Raw genomic sequence first — 15,174 nt, 5'->3', positions numbered from 1 at the left:
GGATTGTAAAATAAGTCCAGACAAATTAAAACATAGCCATGATAGGTCCCAGGCTTCATCTGGGCTTGTATGTGGATTAGAGTTTAATAAGAGAAGCCCCAGGGCAGCTTCTCCCTTACGTATACACTTTGGGGCATAATTACCAATAGCCAAACCTTAGATCTTTTCTTTGCCCTCTTCACCTCTTCCTCATATGTTCACCTCCCTCAAGGAAAGACAACAGGTACAGTTTGGGCATTGGCACAAAGGAAAATGTTTCTGAGGATAAGGACTAAGACCTTTTACAATCACAACTCAGATCGAAGATGAGTGTCTAAGAAGGTTAAGTGCAAAGAAGTCTGAGCCTTTATATGAATATATTTGACAAAATAACTTGTATGCACTATGAAAGTGAGTCAAGCCAACAATCATACACTTCTTTCATGGAACTTTTTTTCCCAATTATTTATTCTTTCAACAAATGTCTGTAGAAAGCCATGCTGGGCCATGCCTGATGCTAGTTCTCAGGAAACCAAGATGGATAAAAGCTAGACTCTGCTGTCAGATGGGATTCTAGTCTAGAAAAAAAGATACAGAAGTGAAATGAGAAAGAGATTGCCTGGGCAAGGGAAAGTGCTTGGGTTTGACTTCCTACAAGAGAAAAGTTAATGTGTCAGGCATGGTGGCATGCACCTGTAATCCCATCATCTAAGGAGAATGAGACAGCCTCAGAAACTTAGTAAGGCCCTGAGCAACTCAGTGAGATCCTTTCTCTAAATAAAATACAATAAGGCTGGGGATGTGGCTCAGTGGTTAAGTGCCCTGGTTCAATCCCTGGTATCCCCCCACTCCTACCTCCTCCCACCTCCCCCCCAAAAAAAAGAAAGAAGGAAGGAAAAAGAAAAGAGCTAATGTGTTCTTGAGTCTAATTGGCTCATCTCCAAGACGCTGTTATAGTTCAGGCAAGGAATGAGAAATTTAGGACAGTTGGAGATTATCACCTGATTTCAAGAAAAATATCATCCTACAAATACAAATGGCTTCTACCTAGCTTTTAATAGTCTTGACTAATGGTGCCAGCCAGGTGACCAGAACAAGAGCTTCATACCCAAATATTGAGGTTACTATTAGAAAAGCAAATATTTGGCTCATCCGGAAGCTGATCCTTTGTTAGCATGGAGCTCTGCTGATACGGTATGTCTTAGGCTTCATCAACCAGTCATATATGCAGTATAGTTTACATAGAGCTTCTTACACATACCTCTTCCTTTAATTATCACCATCCACCCTATAGGAGGGAGATAATTGTTAATCTCTCCATTTAAGGAGTGGAGAATTATAGCTCATAGAGATTAAGTAATTTTCCCAAGAACCCATAGCAGGGAAACTAGGGAGTCAGTCTACCCTACAGCCTGTATACTCCCTACTACCTCCACAGATACCTGCCAGGCCCCAGACCTTCAGCATTCAATCAGAAAGCTTGGATTTTGATCATATGAAAGTTAGCTGGCAATTATCAAATGTTCTTGTATTGGATGTGTTTCCAAAGTCAGAATTTGCTTCTGATCTTCAGCCTTCAATCTAGCCTACTTATCACGGCTTCTCATTTCCTTTTTTTATAAAAACGTGCCTGTGAAATTTATTATATTCTGATCACACACCAGGCACTAGGCTAGACTCTTCACTTTGGCTCACACTTGCTCATGTAGTTCGGTAGATTTAGGTCATGTTCATCTGTCATGTCAGACCTAAACTCCTTGAGGTTGTCCCCACTTGTATCCTCAGTGCCAAGTAAGTCCTGCAACAACCCTCTAGAGTGAGCCATGTCGTCTCAGTTTACAAAGAAGGAAACATGAGACTTAGGAACTGCAACCCAAATTTCACCAAGGCCCATTTCTATGATGTAAAAGGCATATGAGCTGTCAAAGCACATTCTGTAACATCATCCTGTTTGGATCTCACCAACTACTCTGTGAAGTTACATCTGCTTTAATGTCAAAGCAGAATCTGAGAAAGCAAAAATAGAGCTATTCCTTTATTTCAGGAATAAAAATAATAAATCAAAGTATTTGGGAGAAGAAATCAAAAATAGGGACTAAACCTGAGGACAGATGATAAAGTAGCAGCATAGGTTTCTGCTCCCATCATGTATCAGTGGGTCTCTTCCACTCAAACTGGCCCCTCTGCAAAGGAGAACCCGAGCACTCCCTGGCTGTGTTAACATCAGTTAGCACCCCATAAACATCAAGGTCGCCGGTTCAGGCCCCTTCCATTAAAATGTGTAAGAGCTCACAACCCAGCTTGTAAAGGGCTGTTGGAGAGTGCCCAGCCACCAAGCAGCTTTAGCTTCGGGCCAGGAGAGCATGTCTAGTGTCAACTAGCAAGGAAATGGAATGTTTGGATGATCAGACCCATAGTCTCCAGACGCAAAGAGTGAGATCAAGTGTCTGGGAAACTCCATGTGGAGGATCCCATTTCATCTCATATATCCAAGGGTCTAACTGGATGTAACAAAAAAAGAGGCAGCGAGGCCAGAAGTGGGTGGGAGGAATCTGCTGGAATAAACCAGGAGTTTCCCCTCAAAGAACTATATAGGATATAGTTGGGTTTTTTTTTCCTTATTCTGAGGCTGTTTTCTTATTTGTAGAATGCCTGTCTTGCAATTCTGTGTTGCTTGAGGATGGTCAAAACAAGGAGGACACACAGACACCCACATGACCTTGTAGAATGTCCTTCTCCCATCTGGGTCTTGGTATCCTCACCTCTAAGAAGGATAGCAGCCAAATGTTCTCATAACATCCTCATGATATTTAAGTGAGAAATTGTATGTGAAATATGCTTCTTAAACTGTAAAACGTGATCTAAGTGTTAACTAAGCCAAAAATGGCCTTCCCACACATTACCTCATTTGATCCAACACCAAGTCTGTAAAATCTGTGAAGTGGGAATTATTGTCCCCATTTTATAGAAATAGAAGTTGAAGATTTGATGGATTGCATAACATGCAACTTGCAGATTATTCAGCCAATCAGTGGCAAAAACATGGGTAGACTCCAGATCTGTGGTTTTAATCCATTGCATATATGCCAAATGGTAGAGATAATGGCTATAGGTTATTGGGATGGCTAAAGATTATTTGGATAATCTTTGGAATGCCAATATCAGTTTGTGGTTTATTTGGACAAAGACCTCCTGGGAGACAGATTGTATCTACTGACCTCTGTATTCAAGCACAAGGTACAGGCTCTGGCACATAGTAGACACGTGTGAAAGACTATTAGAAGGATAAATAAGTCAGTATGAATTTATTGAGACCTACTATATATCAGGTACCAAGTGCCCTCTGAAATGGGTGCCGTCATCGTCCCTCCCCATTTTATGGAGGAATCAAATGAGGCTAAGAACCATAGAGTAGGAGGTCAGGTAGTTGCCTGAACTGAGATTTGAAATTATATCTGATTGCAAGTCTTACTCTCCTTTGTCCACACTACCTCTAGATTAATTAGCAAAGGAATGTTGTAAGGTCTTCCCTCCATATCTACAGGTTCTGTATCCATTCAACCAACTATAGGTTGAAAATATTCCAAAAAATTTTTTCATCTGTACTGAATTGATTTTTCTCATATTTTTTCTCATAATTTTTCTCATTATTCCCTAAGTAATATAATCTGACAACTATTTACATGCACTTATATTGTATTTGGCATGATAAATAATCTAGAGATGACTTAAAATATACAGGAGGATTATAAAGGTTAAATACACATACTTTGCCATTTTATAAAAGAGACTTGAGAATCCATGGATTTGGGTATTCAGGGGGGTCCTGAAATTAATCCCCCATGGATATTGAGGCTCATGGGGCAGCTATGCCTGTTATGTAAGACCTGATATCCCACAGGTAAGTCCAGGGCAAGGCCTACCTCTTCTGTTCTTGGTCCCCATCAACTCCATATACCCTGCTGCCTAAAAACATGTTCACTTTGGCGCCAGCTGCCTGTCCCTCTCCTGGCTTGGTGAATAGAAGTACTGTTTGCTGTTTACTTTCACACCATAAACTACCACTGGGAAAAGAGCTGAGTAAACCCAAGCAAAGCCCAAGTTGATCTTCTCCCCAGGGCTCTTGGGAAAGCTCCAGCCCTGAACCTAGACCCAGCCTCCAGAGTCATCAGGAGGTCATTGTCCTTCAGTGGTGTGCAGAAAAGTGGGAGTTTCAGGGATGGGATCTAGGGAGGCCCGAGGACTGGAGATTATCTTTATTTATCTCTAGGAAAGGCTACAATGTTGTCTACACTTGATCTCAGCCAAGAGGCTGAGAAGTGTTGCCTAAAACATTGTCTGAAAGGAGCTTGAACAACGTCCTAGATGGGCTGTTGGGAGTAGTAATACTTGGCTCCAGAGCCCCACCCTGGCATGGTACATTTTCCAGTGGACAGGTCACTTGGGAAAGGTAGACCTGGCTGGACTTCCAGCCAGGATGAGCAGTGTGTATACAAATTATTTTTCATCCTCATGTGCCTGTCTCTCTGGGCAATAAAACTTAATTAGGGCTCTATTCTGTGCCAGGACTTGTGCTCGGTACCAGGGATAGAGGTGATCCGAGGAAGGAGCACCTAGTCCAAGGTTGTTCCTGGTCTGACAATGAGACAGACATAAAAACAAAGAATTACTCTAATGTGTAATATGGGATGAGAAGGAGCAAAAGAATAACCACAGGTTGACTCCCAGGTGACTTCTTGTCACCTGTGACACGTGAGCCAAGCCTTGGGGGTAGAATTATATTATGTAACACAGTGAGTAATTGTATCATAGACTCCCACAAAGTTAAAGCCTGGAATCTTAAAAACCATCATGCAGGTTACCCTCTGAAATAGATGAGGAAACTGATACCCAGACAGAAGTGACCTTCTCAGCAGATTAGTGGCTGAGCAGGATTTCACAAACCTCTTTGGACTCCCAGTCTTCAGGAAACCTTTCTTGAGTTAATCAGCCATTACTGTGATCTTTTGTATTGTGCACCTCACTGAGTGCTCACTGAAGCTTGGCTTGGTCATCAGGGGGCTGACCACAGTATCACACAGCACTTGTTCCCCTGGGCCAGAAGTTGTGGCTCAGTGAAGTCAAAGGACCTGCACATAGTCACACAGCTCAGAAGCTCCTGGGCCTGGCATAGAATCCAGTTCTTTGGCTCCAATTCAGAGCTGTCTCTGTCCCTCCTCCAGCAGCCTCCCTCTTTTCTCGGCAGATGAGAAATCAGATGTGTAGGAAGTACCTCCATTTTGCTTGCATAAGGACACACCATAAAGAGAATTTTTTTTTTAATTTTGCAAACATTTTATCCATTGTCTTCAGGTTAGTAATGAAGGTCTGAGCCTCTGAGATCTAATTTTGTTTTCTTTCCTTTTTCAAAAGCAGCTAAAACATTAGCAGTTTCTACACCAGCAGTGTCACTTGGAAGGGAGTAATGGGCAAAGGCAACTTACCACAGATGCCAGTAAACTTAGTTTAAAAGAAATTTAAAGTGTCAGGATTTTCACATGAATGTGAAGACTATTGGGCCACGAAGCACCCGGGTCTCCATCAGAGCCCTGGCAGAGCGCATCCATGGACACGGTTGCTCAGCCTATTTCCTAAAGAGCACTTATGTTTTGGAAGCCTTCACGACCTCTGCCTGCAAGAAGCATGAAGTAGTTGCTGGCCAGAAGCCCGAGGGGCTTGTGAATCAGGCCCTGTGTGCTCTGCACCACTGCACAGACGGGCCTTTGTGAAGGAACAGGCGGCTCCACTCTGGCCCTGAAGTGCTCCCCCCCACCCCGCCAGCTGTTTGCTTTGGGTCTAAAAGCCCATTTAGATGGAGCTTGGAGTTAGGGGGAGGAAGCAGCAAGCCAAGGACAGAGAATAAACTGCAGGTTTTGGACAACAACCCAGAGTATGCCCATGGGGTGGAGGATCCGCCTCCCCTCACCCCCACTTCAGTTAGAGTCAGAGCTGCTGTGAAACGCAGGCCCCAGAACTCTTCACATGCCCCAGCCAGACCCACAAGCTCTTTACTTGGTGACCGGGACTCCTCCTCACTTTGTTTTCACACATAACCAGTTTTTAATTAAATTTGACTTTTTCTCACATCTGTTCACAAGGCCAGTCCCCCTTGGAAGTGGCAAGCACAAAGGCAGAGACTGGCTGGCAGCAGGAAAAGCAAATAGAGCAGAGCCCTCTGTCCCTCCTGTCCTGGTGGAGAAACAACGCAGGGCAGGCTTTGGCCCAGGGCATTGTTGTGGTCCTGAGGCCATTGTCCACGGAGATTAGTCTCCCAAGCCTCTGGAATCCTGATCACTCACAGAAGCCTAGTAGGTAACCAAGTGTGATCCTGTCCCCAGGAGTGACTTGCTCAGTAGTTGTTTCTTTCTCTCCTCCTCCCACCTTCTGCCTACAGAGATCTGTGCTGCCGACTGTGGTGGCCATGGCGTCTGCGTGGGGGGCACCTGTCGCTGTGAGGATGGCTGGATGGGGGCAGCGTGTGACCAGCGAGCCTGCCACCCGCGCTGTGCAGAGCATGGGACCTGCCGCGACGGCAAGTGCGAGTGCAGTCCCGGGTGGAACGGCGAGCACTGCACCATCGGTACGGCGCCCAGGATACCTGGTCTGGGTCTGCAGGACACCTTTGTCTGTGGGGTCACTAGCCTGGGTCTCCATTGCATGTGGGAAGGGGTCAAAAGTCCTTTCATCTGATGACATTATGACTGGCTTTTCCTGATGTCAATTGGATTTAAATTCACAATGTGGTGTTTTCAACCTTTAGTCTTCCCAGTTTATATTTCCCAGGTCCCAGTTAGCTGGTTAGCACACCTTGCTGTTTAGCCCTTTCCAGGTGAAAGGCTCAGTTTCTTTACCTGTGGGATGGGGAGAAGAATGCAGGTAAAGAACTCCGCACAAGCCTGCACACAGTGGAGCAGTCCATACACATAGCCATGGATATCAGCTTCACTGTCTCTGAGTCTCCACTCTCACTGGCCTCGGAGGCTCCCAGACAGGCCTGGAACCCTGGGGAAGCTCTCCACAGGACCTAGGCCACATCTGCATTTCCCCTCTGCTGCCCTCAGCATCCATCCTGTCTGCATCTGTCTCCTTTCTCCTCTCTTGGGGTGTCCTCAGCACCCGCCCCCGCTGCAGCAGCACTGTTAGCAGCTTTAAAAACAAGCTCATCTCCCCATTGCCTTTCCTCTCTCTGCCTTTCCTGCTGGTTTTGTTGATTTTAAACACAGCCAGACGTTTTGCTTGGTTTATTATCCTGGAATGAACACTCACCAAAAGCTTTTTATTGAATCAACTGGTTTGTGTGTGTTTTAACTTCTTCCCCTTCCATTTTTTCAAAAGGAAGGGTCTGTAATCAGATGGTGAGCACGTGGCTTGAGAAAGCAGGATTCCAGGTGCTTCTCCAGCTTGGAGGAGACCTCTTGGGTCTTAGAGAAACTCTTAAGCTTTCAAGGGACAAAGAATTTTAAGCAAAAGGAGCTAACTCTTCTTTTTTAGGGTTTTCTGTTTTGTTTTGTTTTGCCATTCCTTCATACCCTTGGTCCCTGCCCCGATGAAATCACTGAGTTAATAAATAGCTATGGAACATCTTACACTTATTAATTTAATAATAATGGCTTCTAATTTTCAAATATGTAGACCGTGTCAAGCATTGTGCTAGAGATTTTAACTGCATTACTTTATACTCCTTACAAAGTGAAGAAGTATGAATTATTTCCTCTGTTTCAGGATCTGAGTCTAAAGGTCATGTATCTTTTAAAGAGGTAGATCAGGAATTTGCAGCTTGATTTCCTCCTCAGCAGCTGTTTGAAGTTCTAGCACCACAGAGGCCAGGTTTTCCATGGTAGCATCCAGCGCATGTCCTTCCCAAGGCTGTGCCTTCTTATTCAGTGCCCTGGAGTCCCTCACCTAATCTGCCCCAGCCTTTACTCCTCCACAGTGGCAGCAGCCTTCCTGCTCTTCCTCAGCCAAAGATAGCATGTCATCTCACTGTCCACTCCTTGATGGCTTTTTGTGTTAATGTCCTGGAAACCCCTTAATGAGATATGGCCCTAGTCCCCCCGGGGCCCTCTTCTTTAAACTCCGCTTGCCACTCTCTTCTGCCTTTGTGCATGACAGAGGTCAGTCTGACATTTCAGTCTCACAGTCCAGAAGATGGCCCATTCTGTTCAAAAAGAAATCAGAGCCCAAGGATAGCGTATTCTGTTTTCTATCACTTGCTTACAGAATCCTCCGCTTGCCTTTCCAATCTCCAAAAAGTTTACAAATGTTAGACTTTTATAAGATAAAACATCTCAGCTGAGTCCAATAACTAGGGACTGAGGGAAATTCTCCCTTAGTCCAGTCACAGATGATTCATGGCAGGCCTCGTGGGCAGGCTGCGCTATATCAAATGGCTTGTGGATATTCATCAGCCTGGCTTTAAGAAGGTCCCATTTATTTTGATGCCAAGAAGTCAAACTGTCCTCTCTACCTCCCTTGCTCACCCTGTTGTCACTCTTTAAGAACAGATTCCTCCTCGGAGTTGCAGATGTTTTTTTTTTTGTTTTTTTTTTTTTCCCTCCAGATAAGAAATACATCAAGGTAAATGTGCATGATAGAAGAGGAAGGTTGACAGTCCTAAATACCAGAAAAATGTCATAGGACATTGGAGAAGTAATGGACTAGTCACAGTGGCGCAGATGAAAGGACTTTGGCTCAGAATTCTATTACCCTTCATTGTGTGGTGGGCATTTTCTTTGTCCTTGTCTGATTTTCCTGCATGGCAGCCTTCTCTCTGTGGGTCTGTGCCGTGGCCACCTGCATCCCCATGGGAAACCCAACACCCTGGTGCTGGAGGAACACTTCAGTGACCTTGCAGGATATAAGGGATGGGGGGAAATTCAGAGAAACAGTAGTGGGTGCCTTCCTTTTCCTGTTGAGATAGAAATGAGAAGAACGCTCTTTTAATCTTTGATGGTAATAAGGACTATTTTCTTATGTTTCCAAGAAAATTCACTCATGCAAGGGTGATTTAAGAAAAGAAAAAAATCTGCTGATGTGAAAAGTTAGAATTTTAAAGTGTTAAATGTTCTCTCGTTATCAGATTTCATTATTATCAATGGGTCATTATCATGCAGCAAGTTCCAATGCTGCAATATAGTCATAGTTTTTACCCACACCAGAAAACTAGGACATTGGTTCAGAGTCCTCCATGCAATAGAAGAAGAAGAGTGGAGGGTCTCTTTGTGCACTGCTGCCCTCCATGAACAGGAAGAATGACCTGATTACCTTCCAGCAGGAATGAAGAACTCAAAAGAAAAAGATGAAGCTGGGCTCCCTATGACCAATCCCCAACCTGAGAAGCTTTTTACCCCAATGACATTTCCCAGAGCAGATTATTACAGTAGGAATTAAATATCTGCTTGATTTTTCTCAGAAGAGGTTGGTTTTCATAATAAGAGAGAACTTGATAGTGGCATCATCTTTAATGACAGATTTTCGGTGGGGTTTGTTTTGTTGTTGTTGTTGTTTTTTCAAACAGCAAGAACGTTCACACTGAAACCTAATGCCTTGTATTAGGAATTACTGTCTATTTGCATCTGGAAGAAAGGTCTTTAGTGAAAGCACTGTGGGAAAACCACATGGTGGCTTAGGGCTCAGTTTCTCTCCCAGTGCAGGTGCGTCACAGAATGGGGTGGCCACAGGCATGTCCAGGGGTGAGGAATGACAGCCCTCTCCACCACCCACAGAACTGCACACCCATCAGTCTGAACCCATTCACCTGCTCCTAAAAATATCCCATGAAGAAAAAGCCATTCTAAGCCATCCTTTGTTTTTGCTCTTGCTTACTTGACACTAGCAACCCACTGGTATACATGGGACCCAGTTTTCCAAGTAGAGAAGTTAAGGTAAGAAGGATTGATTCGGGTCTATCTGTCAAGTATATGGTCAACATAGAGTCATCAAAAACATGTTTTTGGATGTCTTTTCCAGAAATTTTATTGGTCCCTTACGCCTGGGGCTTGACCTCTGATTTCCTTAGCAAAACCTGACACTCATGGTTAAATTTAAGAAGGTGTTTAATTTTTCCTATTTCTTTGAAGACACTGCTAACATTTTGGATCAATCCTGTGATGATTACTTTACTCACCTCAGTGCCCCTCATCTATGAAGTCTCAAAACATGTGTGGGAAGTGCCAGCTTCTGATTACATTTATAGAATTCCAACCTTGACCCCAAAGCTGTGATTGTTCAAGATGCCAGATATCCAGAATTATTTCCTCAACTTCAGGAGAGCTATCCAAATCACATAAAACCTAATTCTTAAACATAAGCCTCCTCTGGGAGTAAAGATCAAAATAAAACTCTGATGATGCAATTACTTGAGTGAACACAACCAGACTTCACCTTGAAGGGAAATTATAGAGAAGGCCACAGAATCTTTGGCAGCACTCGTCCACTTTGGAGTGGTAGCTTTCAGACTTCCTTTTTGTAATCAGACAATCCTTAACCAAGAGCTCACAAGTTGCTCCCAGGGATTTAGCCTGTGTGATAGCCCTGTGCTTATCCTTTCCTCAGAAGCATCTCCTTGCAACAGCACCTGTGATCCTACAGGACAGATGCTGACAAGAAGAGAGAAGGAAGTGGTACTCTCGGAGGGAAAGTGTGATTGCAAATGGCTCTAGAGAGCTCAGCACCCACATAGTAGGGCTGGGAATCAAGGAAAGCTACTGGGCTCTTTGGGTTCCTCTCAGGGTGGCACCATTCACCACCATCCTTTATCCAAAGAAAGAAGAGCATGAATGTGTCTAAGACCTTAACAAGAACATCTCCTGGGTGGCTTGTCATCACCTGAAAGAAGATCAGATGATTGTAACCTGTACGCACCACCTGCTGTGTTGATCTCCGTTTCATCTGGCCTGACACGGACCAGTGATGTGACTATTAGAGTTGACCAGAGGCTCCTGGATCATAAGAATGGAAAAGCCAGTTTCATGTTCTCCACAACCTTTGACAAGAGCCCTGAAGCTTCTTGGCATTGTCCTGAAAGAAAGTCTTGGAAACCTCTGTTGGTACAGAAGAGTCGTGTGGGTTGTCTTAGAGATGCCAGTGACCTAGGCCTCCCAGATCAACCTCATGCCAGAGGTTCACAGTCTTTATAACACATAAGCTGTGTGCCCCCACTATCTCCAGTTTCTTGCCTATAGAGAAGAAGATGGTAGGAACCTACAAAACATGCCTGCAATGTCAAAAAAATAAGTATGACCCATGAGAAAAATGACTCTACTGCCATCATTTTCAACCTAAAGTCCTAAGAGAAAGATGCAGAGGATTTTGTGAAGTCTTGAATTCACCTCCCAGACTTTGCATCATTTTTTCTAAAAGCTGGTAGGTACTTTAAAATTATGAATTTTAAAAGGATTGTACTCAAGAGCATACGTGTTTGGATTTTCAAGCAATCACAGTGACAGCATGGACTTCTGCATATGTCTTATAAATAAATGACATTGGACTTCAAAGACCCAGTTGTCACTTCCATTTTCAATAGCCAGAGATAAGAAAAGTCTGTTCCATTCCCAGAAATCTCTTGGACTTGGTGTTGACTGGCTGTTATCAGCTTTTGGATTCACAGAGTGGCTTGAAGTCTCTTTGTGGCAAAGGAATCCTTTTTGATTTGTGGAGTCAGGGTTTGAAGTTTTGAGTGTTCCTGCTTATCTCCTGAAAAGCCACAATGTTGATTGTAACCTGAGACTGCCTGTCACTTCCACTGGCTTCTGTTCCTACTTGCAGTCTGGAGAAATTAGCAAGCACTTTTTAAAGATATTTTAAAAAGATTTACACTCAGAGGAGAACTTTATTACTATATAATTTTTGAAAATTGAATGGCATTTGAAGAGAGAATACTCTCTGAAGTCAGCCCATGGGTTTCAGGAGAATATACTATAGAGTGGATAGAACCTTCACTGACCACCAGAGCCATGATACCACCATTAAGTTTGGAGACAATCAGGAGTGTTTTTTCTCTGGAGAACTCCCTCAAAGTGGGTGACACACAGTGGTGTTGTCCTTTGGATCCCAGTGATGGCGTCTCCTCCAAGATTGCCATCCCTGGGAGGGAACCCTAGGCTCACTTCACCCCTTCTGTAACTGGGTTCAGAGTTCTTTTAAGTACTTATGATTAGGACCTTCCAGAAACTTTGCAGATGAAAACTGAGAAAACCACCTGAATCCCCGGTGTTCTTGCTCTTTGAAGGCAAAGCTCCATGACATCCTGGGAAATGATGTCTAAGAAATTTTAAACTACTTTGCAAAATGTGATGAGTAAGCGCAACTAAAACTAAAATGACAGATGAACCAAGCATCAAGGAAGTCTTAAGTCTTCCCCTTAGCCAGAGATGCTCCCTAGGCTGTGTTTCATGCGGGCAGTCCTGTGTTTCATTTTCTCATGAGGGTCCTTCCTGCTTGGCATTCCACAGCTTCGTCTATCCACTCCTGCTTGATAAGCCACGCTCCTTCACATTCCCTCCTGATATCCAGCTCTCATGGACTCCATGGCATCTCTAAGAATGAAGGGATGCATGCAGGCCCTGTTCATTTCCTATTCCCAATTTTCCACTTGGCCATGCACCTCCAGGAACACATCTTGAAACAGCAGCACATGGACACCTGAACAAAGAACGTACCTCTTTGTCCACCAATCTTTTGAGGCCAGTATATCTTGATAAACAGCAACCATCTCTTGTCTAGCCAGAGGACTGAAAAATAGAACTTAATTTTTTATGAAAAGAGTAATAACATTTTTACAGTATATAGAATACTAGGGCTTCCAGATTAGGTCATGCCACTGCAGTCCAGCCCTATCTTTGGGATTTTTTATTCCTGTGTGAAATTGAGCTGAGGAGGGGTGCAGCCTGGCTGAAGTATCAAGGGGCTTTAAAGGGGAGAGTGCCATCTGCCTGGCATTTGTGGAAACACATGAAAAGGAGGCACAGGAAGACAGAGAAAGGGAAGCTCCTCAAAGGGCAAGGCAAAATGGATAAATGATTTATGCTGGGATTGGAGAGATAGCCCTGCTCTGAACACAGAGGCAGTGGCTTGCTTATATGCACATTGAGTTCACATCAAAGCAATGTTTGACACTCAGCCCCATAACAGGCAAAACCTTAAATGGCCAAGTAATTCTAGGCTTGGACATAGCCCTGCCACTGTAAGACAAAGCACGCAGCACTGTATCTTTGGGGTTAGTAAACACTGACTTGTGGTCAGGTTTTCTTTTTCTGGTGTTTCACCATGACATCCATTGATCCACACCTCACATTCTATGGAAGGTGCACAAAGTAGGAATGCATCTTACTTGAACACCAAGCATTCTGCATTCAAGTACATATGGGCACATGTGTACATGAAAAATTCAAGAATGGTAAACAGACAAGCTAGTGGTATATTTGACCAGAGACTCAACTCACTCTTCCTAGTACATATCAGAAATGATTCAAATTTTGCATATTTCTAAATTCCAGCTTCTTGGGAACACCTCTGCCTGGACAGCTTGTTCTTAGTATCACTACTTCCCCTTGGGGGAGGTTGGATGCTGCTCTGGGTAGACAAGGGCAAGTTCTAGTTTTCCATAAACTTGGATGAACCTGACGGAGCAGGAGTGTGGCCACTTTTGCAGCTTCCCATCCTCCTTTCCCCTGTTTTCCTTATCCATGTGTCTTCTTGATCACATTGACAAGTGCCTGGATCCCAGAATGAGCCCATGTTCCTTTGGTCTTTCCTGGAGAATGTGCTTGCTCTCCTTCCTCTCCCCTGTCATCTTATCTTTGGGTTATTTTTTCCCCCTCCATGGCAGGGGGACCTCCCCCTGTGTCTCCTTAGCACCTGGCATGGTCATGTGGCAGGCAGTACTGCACTTACTGGGTCCTACCTTAAATGTCCTGTCTTTTATCTCCCAAGCTCACTATCTGGATAGGGTAGTTAAAGGTATGGTCTTCCTTCCTCTATTTTCCTGTTGTCTTGTGTGTGTGTTTGTGATGAGCATAAAAGAAGAAACGTGTATATAAAAATGTATATACACCCCATAAGCATGATGATGTCTAGACACTGCCACATCCCCAGCTTTGTCACAGCATCCACTGCCCAGCAGGGACGGGTGTTTGGTAGCGAGGTGATTGATATACCTGGAGTGTCATTCTCTGCCTAAGCTGCTCAGATCTATTTGTGACATCACCACTGTGCTGTTGTCCTTCCCCCCAGTACATACACCCTTCACCTATTCCATCCCATCTCATGTCACCCTGCCCATCCCTTATGGCCCCTGGTCCATCAGAATTAAGATGCTGGGAACCAGCTGGGTGGCCTGAGAGAGGAATAGACCCAAGAGCAAGCTAAGAAACTGTGAGGACCATATGCTCTTGCTGTCATATTTCTTCATCCAGCAGCCACCTAAGGAGCACCTACCGAGTACTAGGTACAGGGGCCAGGCTCTGGAGACAAGGGGAAACAGACTCTGGCCTCAGGGAGTGGGGGTCTATTTGTTTGTTGTTTGTTTTCTTTTTCAGAGAAGACCTGGCTTTGGTAAGTTTTGTCTTTGAAGAATATTCCCTAAAGGCAAAGTAATTCATGACATTTTAAACATTTATGTGAATTTAGTGATGCCTAAATTTCCAAATTGGCCTCACTGCTCTAAGACTATGTCTGAGAATGATCAGGTATGTGATAGGACAATGAGGTCCCCAAGGAGACATATCATGTCATATTAATCTTTTCCTCATCAAGCCCTAACTTAGCACCTGTACAAAACATGCGAGGACAGGTATTTTGTAGTCTGAGTGTGGGGATTTGAATCCCAGATCCCACACTTGACAAACTAGGTGACCCTGGAGGAGTCACTTCACTTGAGTCTTCTCAGGGTTAGCATGAGGGTTGTGAAACAATGAATGTCAAGTGCTTGGTGCATGGGCAGGAATGATGCTTGGTGAACGTGCTATTATGCTATTTTATCATCGTATTCTTATTCTCACCTTTCATTTGGAGGACTTCATTAGCCAGATTAATTTTTTAATTAACAGAAAAAGCAAAATTGTTTTTTAATAAGAGATAACAGCTAATTTAAACTACGTGGAAAGGGTTTGGGAGAATGATAATGGACCCAGGCTTTGCTGGGACATCTTTGCCAGA

The 15,174-nt window shown here is 44.0% G+C and overlaps 1 protein-coding gene across 5 annotated transcripts in view; it reads left to right on the top strand.

Moving 5' to 3' along the window:
- The window catches only part of Tenm4 (teneurin transmembrane protein 4), a 375,231-nt gene that overhangs the window by 260,470 nt on the left and 99,587 nt on the right, over positions 1–15,174 (top strand). For 3 of the 5 annotated variants that reach the window (XM_026387278.2, XM_026387277.2, XM_026387276.2), the window contains 2 exons: positions 6,413–6,598; positions 13,951–13,977. In XM_026387278.2, the coding sequence (XP_026243063.2) occupies positions 6,413–6,598; positions 13,951–13,977 (213 nt within the window). The remainder of the gene's footprint in view (positions 1–6,412; positions 6,599–13,950; positions 13,978–15,174) is intronic. The other 2 variants (XM_026387274.2, XM_026387275.2) reach the window with 1 other exon arrangement.

This window comes from Urocitellus parryii, chromosome 4 (genome assembly GCF_045843805.1).
Source record: "Urocitellus parryii isolate mUroPar1 chromosome 4, mUroPar1.hap1, whole genome shotgun sequence".
NCBI lineage: Eukaryota > Metazoa > Chordata > Mammalia > Rodentia > Sciuridae > Urocitellus > Urocitellus parryii.
Note: the sequence above shows the minus strand (reverse complement) of the source record. Positions and strands in the feature narration are given on the sequence as shown.